This window comes from Pseudochaenichthys georgianus, chromosome 16 (genome assembly GCF_902827115.2).
Source record: "Pseudochaenichthys georgianus chromosome 16, fPseGeo1.2, whole genome shotgun sequence".
In the NCBI taxonomy this organism is placed as follows: Eukaryota; Metazoa; Chordata; class Actinopteri; order Perciformes; family Channichthyidae; genus Pseudochaenichthys; species Pseudochaenichthys georgianus.
The window spans coordinates 11937136-11944921 of record NC_047518.2 but is presented as its reverse complement, the minus strand read 5'-3'; the positions used below and the strand labels follow the sequence as shown (position 1 = coordinate 11944921).

The window sequence follows — 7786 nt, the reverse complement described above, 5'->3', positions numbered from 1 at the left end:
ATAAAACATAACATGGGATTTATGGAACAACCATTACTTAATGGAGATGCAGTACCATCGGTCTTTCTGGTGTCATCACCGACCAGGACACCAGTTCGGCCAGTAGAGAAATCGCCCTCTGCAAGTGTGAAGCGACGGAGGAGCAGAAGTAGTGCTCGGAGTAAGAATAAGGTATGTTATAGCGCATTTCCATTGCAGCGGCTAGCCCCGTTTTAACGTCCTTTAGCGTCCAGGCCAGGACAGTTTTTGGTGGCCTTTCCATATAGCGTAGTACCGGCTAGTGTGTATTTTACCCCAGTTTTTTCCGGCCCCATAAAATCGTGATTCTATGGCCAGGGACAACGAAGCTGAGTATGCTAAACTAGAGAGGGAATCGCTAGCAAGGGTGGTACTACATGCATACATATAGTATCTTATATCATCTTCCCATTATACACACATGCATTTCCAAACATTTGGACTACCTATGTTGCAAATGTATTATCTTTTCAATTTACACACGGCATCTATTGCACGTCTGTCCGTCCTGGGAGAGGGATCCCTCCTCTGCTGCTCTCCCTGAGGTTTCTCCCATGTTCCCTTTAAACTGTGGGTTTTCTTCGGAAGTTTTTCCTTGTACGATGTGAGGGTCTAAGGATAGAGGGTGTCGTATTGTCATACTGATATGTATGGCTGAATTCCCCCATCCAATCTCTTCACATTGGTCAAAACTTGTTCCTCTGCTGACGAGTCCGAACTGAAATACTCCGCCATGTTTCCGTGTGTTGACAAAGTGAACGCATGGATGACGTCACGACCATCACGTGACTACTGAAAATGGCAAACATGGCGGCGGCCAGACGGAATATACAGGTCTTGATAAAAAAGAGCTATAAAATCATTATTTACCGGGGAATATCACTGATTTCTTCAGGGTATGGTTTAAACATAACGTTTCACTAAATACTGAAGTTTTGATTAATTATCTAATGAGTGGACCATTCCTTTAAGGAGTTGTTCTGTATTCTCCTTGCAGGTGCAACTATGTGGCTTGTATCCTGGATTATATGTTTAAGTCATCATGGATGTTTAAAGTTCATTAATTTTGTCTAATATTAGTTTACTTTTCATTAATGAAGTATGACGCTGCGCTGTCAGTACACTTGTCCCTGTTTGTGATTGGTCAAATCTAGCTAACCCCGCCCCTTTCACGTGAACGCGTTCTCAGCTGGAGAGAGAAACCGTGGCTTGATTTACCGAGTTGATATCCAGCGTCGTAGGACCGCTTAGCGAGATCTCGTTTGTTAGGGTTAGTTAAGATAACTCAAACATATCCAGGGTCTGTTGAACTGGCTTCGTAGTAGTACAGGGTGGCTGCATAGCGCTAATGTCAAAGACACACACATTAGACATTATATTTTTATTTTACCAGGATGCAGTTACACAAATATTTGGGAAGGCTTAGCCTTCCCTAGCCTACAGCACCCGCCGCCCCTGGCGTAGTGCATGGTCCGAGAAGGACAAACAAATCAACTTAACACTGTAATATTACAGATCAACAACACAGATACGATGCTCATTTATTCATTTTATATACATTTTATTTATATAATTAAATCGATTTTTTGTTTGTTCTATCTGAGTGTTCCAGGGTATTCTCTGAATACCCTGGAACACTTGACGGTTCGCCACTGCGTTCACTACACTTAGATTGCTTAAAGGTTAGGAAAAATGTCCCTTTGCTGTACATGAAAAAGCAATGGCTTCATCTATTCCTTTGTTACTATTGTGTTCATATCATCTTCTGGTTGACTTCCCCCTGAAAGCACAAAGACATCACAGATTACTAAATAATTAGCAGTTTGCAATCAATGCATTCAGCAGTGACTTTGGGCAGTGTACTTACTGAACCACGTCTGGAGGGTCTCAGATCTCCGCAGCATGAGGTACAACAAACCAAACACCAACAGGATGCCGAAGAAGCCCCCAATGACACAGCCAATGAGAATGAAGTAGCTGCGACCGTCATCTATAGAGTGAATTGATCACAGATTGATTTGGTGGAGAAAGACTAAATGCACAGAGCAACTTGTGCAGACATTATTAAAAGTAAGAAACTTTAAGCTTAAAAATGAAGAAATGTCCATTCGGAAAAACTATTCCATGATGCATTTCTAAAAATATTAACATAACCTTTCTGGATTGCTTGCAAGTTGAGAGCATATCGGAAAGCCTCAATAATAATTGTTACTTTTTGTATTTTTTCCATACATGAACAATAAATAATTTCCAACAACAACATGGACACAAGAGATTGTGAACCGGCTCTCTCTCGTTGTCTTTGTGTTTAGAAATTCACCTAGCTATCTGATTGAAGGTGTTTGAACTGTGTTTGCCAGAAGAGTGCCTCGGACCTTCTTTTATGATAAACCTGCTGAAATAATATAGATATCAAATTGCAATAGTAGTATCTTCACCATAAACTTGCAGGACAGCAGCAGGTGCAGCAGGATCGTTTGGCTGCTGACACACAACTCTTGTGCCGTTGTCTGAGTAAGAGGTTCCCTTGAGCGTCCACACAGCCAATGACTCGCCTTTCTTCGAACCACAACTTCCATACAGAGCCTGATGAGAGAGACAGGGAGGAGGGTGGAGAGAAGTTCAGGGAAGAAAGAATTGAGATACAAAACGATGTGAACGGCGAAATAGACTGTTGAGTGAACCCTTATGTTGCTTCTTACAGTGGCAGTATGATGGTGCTACTGAGGGGAAGAAGTGGAGAAGAAAGTGAGGATAGGAGGAAGCATTAGATGAGGCCTCACCTGGGGGATATATTCTACGTGGCCAGAGGGGCATGTGAGGCTGTAGTTGCCGTGACTCCCGTAGAAGGTGAAGGTGAAGGTCGGAGAAGCTCTGGGAACTCCACAGCTAAACACTGCAGGATCTCCCACAGCCACGGTGAGGTCCGCTGGGTGTGTGAGGTATCTGAGAGCTGCTGGGTTCGGTGCTGAAGTGGTGGTGGTGGTGGGGAATTTGGGGGTGGAGTTTTCAGCTGAAACAGTTATTTAGAGTTGAAAATGGGTATGACAATGAGGAAAGTACAAAAAGTGCAGTCAGCATTAAAGTACAATTAGTTTGGACTACTATATTCTAACTTCATCCACAGTTTTGTATGTCATCAACAACGTGTTAAACCAGTTCAGTAACCAAACACTCTTACCTAGAAAAGTGCTCTCAAAACTCACAAACAGATAAGAGTTCAATAACTGCCCTTATGATGGCTGGGAAGACAAACAAAAACTTGATTTATTTATCTTGTCTCCTGCCTAACTTAAGTGGATCACAACATATCAGGTAATTAATATGAACATGCTCCAGATCTTTGTTATCTTTGTTGATCGATATACTTTGTTGTTTTTGGACAATGGTGATGGGCCTAACCCTAACCCTAACCCTAACCCAATGGATACATGCCGGACAACCATTAGACCAACACAGCACAATCTACTCAAGCAATGAGATAAATAGTTATCAACAGAGTCACACACACACACACACACACACACACACACACACACACACACACACACACACACACACACACACACACACACACACACACACACACACACACACACACACACACACACACACAACTTCAGGGGACATTACATTGACTTACATGCATTTCCTGGAGACTTATCCTAACCTTAACCAACACATGCCAAACCCTAACTCTTACCCTTAACCTAACCAAGTCTTCACCATAAAATTAATGATTCCCTTCATGGGGACCTCCATTTTCTCCCCATAATGGAGGCGAGTCCCCACACGTGACTGTGTACACAGAGTATAGTAATGCTAGGCCACACACACAAACACACACACTTTGTCTTATCTCCAAATGAAAAGTAAAAAAATGTGTAACAATGGCCCAACTGATCACACTTCATGGAGTCTGATCTTTCACAACACACTGCACACATCTTCGCTCAGATACGAATTTTAGGTTGAGTTGTTGTTATTAGCAAAAATCCACCCATCATTGTTGTGGTTTGTTGACAGGAAGTGGATGCTGCATCTGAGATGATGATGCCAAAGTACATCCGCTGCCCTGATAAACATGTTGTAACAGGCCTGGGCAGATAAAGGTAAAAGTGGTAGTGAAGCAGTCACGACAGAGGCAGTGTTCAAATCAAAAAAGAGGCTTTATTGCTGTTCAACTAAAAAATACCTTTTACGATAGAAAGGCTAACGTAGCCAGGCCGCTAACCAACTTGCCAGCTTACAAACTGTTTCCTCAGTCTGGGAGTCTCCTGCTCCCTCCATGTGCCACACACAACTGAGCAACTCTCGGTGCTTTTGTCTCCCTTGAGGGAGTGATTAGCACCAGGTGTGAGGTCTCCCCATCTGCTCCCAATACTGTTAATTGGCAGCGGGTGGAGCCACCTATTGGGAATGTAGGTGTCTCCCACTACTCTGCCTCTCAGTCCCTTACAATTTGTATATTCTAATGACCAGGAAGCCGTGTATCCCCGGAGGATTTTCTTGACATGGAGAAAGATTTGTTTTACAAATATCCTCCAGTATTTCCTTAGAGGCTCCAAAACATTAACCAGGGCCGGAGTGACGTCAATGCATGCATTCAGTTTACAGTGTTCATGCAAGTACGACCTGGAAACCTGATGTTTGATATAAACACACTTGTATTTTCTAATCACTGAAGCAGTTAGTTACCTGAGGAGGGTGCGGTGATATGGAGCAGAGCCAGCAGCAGCAGGCAGATATTAAAAACCTTCCTCCTCTTCCTCATCTCTACTTTCGTCTTCTCCATTCTTTTCTCCACTCAGGTTCTCTTATTTCATAGGTTAATCTGCAACATTATAAACAATTGAACTTAACGTTTCATTCAACAATAAAGGAATACAACAGTCAAGACTCCCATGCTTTTATTCAGATTAAATGTGGTGTAAATTAAAGCGGAACTTTACTATTACCTGAGAGCAAATAACCATTTGACTAGTTCTTTGCCCTCGGGTAATATAAAAAAAAGGTTTTAGATACAGATGCAATGTTAATAGCATTTTATGATACGGGCCAGAATGTATGACCCATTACATTTATTTAAAAATAACTTTTGTCATCTATATACATGTATTTAAATCAAAGATTATATTTCACACCATAGATTGAATAAGAATGGGCTGAAATTATCAGATTTTACATTCATAATTGTATCACTTTTAGAATGATTCTACTCATCCAAGGCCTTGTCCTTATGAATTGTAAATAAGTGATGTTGACTTGAACTTTACTGAGCTTTTGTCATGCAATGTTATTTGCTTTCAAATGCATTTAAAAAAAGGCTCATCTATATTTTATCCATGAACATGAATTTTTCAACCCCTAAATCTAGCAAGGTTTTGTAAGTATGGGAAAAAAAGTAAACGAAAAAACACATGTATTTAAAATGCAATGGAAGTCGAGGAAAACATCACCACTAACCTGAAAATGAACTGGAAATTCCCCAGAAGATCTGCAGGCAGTTTCCTTTTTCAACAATACAACTTAGCTACTTAAAAGACAACAACCTTCTCTCAGCTGTTATTCTCACACATGCAGTCTCAAAAGACTGTCAATGTCGCAACGTAATGCTGACTCTCTTTTCATCTATCCACGTGTCACGCCATCCTCTCGCTCTCACCAGAAGGTAAGTTGAGAGGCACAACGCAACTGGAGGAATGTTGAAATCATCCTGATTTACAGGAAGGATTTATTTTAAACAAACAGGTTGGGCAGGCCTGAGCCAATAATAGCTGCTAGTAATGTCAAACTCTCTCTCCCCCCCCCCCCCCCACACACACACACACACACACACACACACACACACACACACACACACACACACACACACACACACACACACACACACACACACACACACACACACACACACACACACACACACACACACACACACACACACACACACACACACACACACACACACACACACACACACACACACACACTTGTTTATTGAGAATGAACTTGAAATACTTAGGTAACACAATTTTACATTCAAATAAGTTCCCTCTGGCTGAAGGACAAGGAGGACGACCTGGGGCCTATACTACGAAGCTGGTTCAACCTAACCTGGATATGTTTGAGTTAGCCGGTTGGCCTAATCCAAAACATACGCGCTCTCGCTAAACTGTCCTACGACGCTGGTTATCAAGTGGATCGCTCAAGCCAGCCGTGTCCTATCTAGTTAGGTGCGCGTTCACATGAAAGGGGTGGTATCTGGAGCATTCGACCAATCACAAACATGGAGAAGCGCACTGACAGCGCAGCGTCATACTTCCTGAATGAAAAGTGAACTTTAATACTAGTCAAAAATGAAGAAGTTAAACTTTAAGCATCCATGACTTAAACACTTTATCCAGGATCAAAGCCACAGAGCTGCACCTGCAGGGTGAATACAGCTGGCAAAAGAAAAAGTGTTTGAATGCGTACATTAACAGGTTTATGATATCACTGCCCCGTCTAAAACACGATCTGACTTTAATTACATTTGTCTCGAGTGTTTCGTCAACTTATGTGTTGCTTAAAATAATACTTCTGCATACAGTATGTGACACAGTGAGTGTTGCACGGCCAGATACGGCTCAGCTGACTCAGATAAGGAGATATATGATACATTATGAAGTGATATGCCGCGGACTGTACTTAATGTTACTCTGATCCGGTTACTTATGTTGTGGCAGATATTTAAGTACGCTTTCTTAACGCTAATGTTATAATAGTCAGATTGCTCTGAAGATGGAGGTGATATTCTATTGATGTTCACGTTCACACAGTCGGTGATTTTTGCCGGCCGTCTTTCCTGCGACGGCAGCTTTTCTGTATTTCCTTTCTCCTGTAATATGACTTGATCGCTTTAAACTCCGCACACTGAACTCTGATTGGTCAGCAGGCGGTGCTTTCACTGAATTGAGCTCTTAGCCTGCAACCTAACCAGGGGGGTATACTGCGAAGCAGGATTTTCGCTTAGCCGGCTAAATTCAGGGAAAACTCCGGCTTTCCGGTCCTACGAAGCTGGTTCTCTTTTTAGCAGGCTAGATCTCCATGGTAATATATGCTAAGCAGCTAACCTGGTCGGGACCAGGTTAGGTTGCAGGCTAAGAGCTCAACTCAGTGAAAGCACTGCCTGCTGACCAATCAGAGCTCAGTGTGCGGAGTTTAAAGCGATCAAGTCATATTACAGGAGAAAGGAAATACAGAAAAACTGCCGTCGCAGGAAAGACGGCCGGCAAAAATCACCGACTGTGTGAACGTGAACATGAATAGAATATCACCTCCATCTTCAGAGCAATCTGACTATTATAACATTAGCGTTAAGAAAGCTTACTTAAATATCGGCCACAACATAAGTAACCGGATCAGAGTACATTAAGTACAGTCCGCGGCATATCACTTCATAATGTATCATATATCTCCTTATCTGAGTCAGCTGAGCCGTATCTGGCCGTGCAACACTCACTGTGTCACATACTGTATGCAGAAGTATTATTTTAAGCAACACATAAGTTGACGAAACACTCGAGAGTCATGGATGTTTAAAGTTTAACTTCTTCATTTTTGACTAGTATTAAAGTTCACTTTTCATTCAGGAAGTATGACGCTGCGCTGTCAGTGCGCTTCTCCATGTTTGTGATTGGTCGAATGCTCCAGATACCACCCCTTTCATGTGAACGCGCACCTAACTAGATAGGAAACGGCTGGCTTGAGCGATCCACTTGATAAC

The 7786-nt window shown here is 42.2% G+C and overlaps 1 protein-coding gene across 1 annotated transcript; it reads right to left on the bottom strand.

Annotated features, from left to right (window-relative positions):
* Positions 1 to 1418: 1418 nt before the first annotated feature.
* Positions 1419 to 5570, bottom strand: LOC117460240 (uncharacterized). Its single transcript, XM_034101522.2, has 6 exons — positions 5485 to 5570; positions 4717 to 4852; positions 2802 to 3031; positions 2457 to 2604; positions 1886 to 2008; positions 1419 to 1798 (listed from the first exon to the last, which is right to left on the bottom strand). Exons 2-6 carry the CDS (start codon positions 4811 to 4813, stop codon positions 1749 to 1751), a joined length of 648 nt encoding a protein of 215 aa, XP_033957413.1. The 5' UTR covers positions 4814 to 4852; positions 5485 to 5570; the 3' UTR covers positions 1419 to 1748.
* Between the last annotated feature and the right edge of the window lie 2216 nt (positions 5571 to 7786).

Coding starts and splice junctions, on each gene's coding strand:
- LOC117460240 (XM_034101522.2), bottom strand. CDS start 4,813: ATGGAGAAGACGAAAGTAGAGATGAGGAAGAGGAGGAAGGTTTTTAAT. Junction 3,032..4,716: donor TATCACCGCACCCTCCTCAG/GTAACTAACTGC, acceptor TAACTGTTTCAG/CTGAAAACTCCACCCCCAAA. Junction 2,009..2,456: donor TGCTGTCCTGCAAGTTTATG/GTGAAGATACTA, acceptor TTCACTCTATAG/ATGACGGTCGCAGCTACTTC.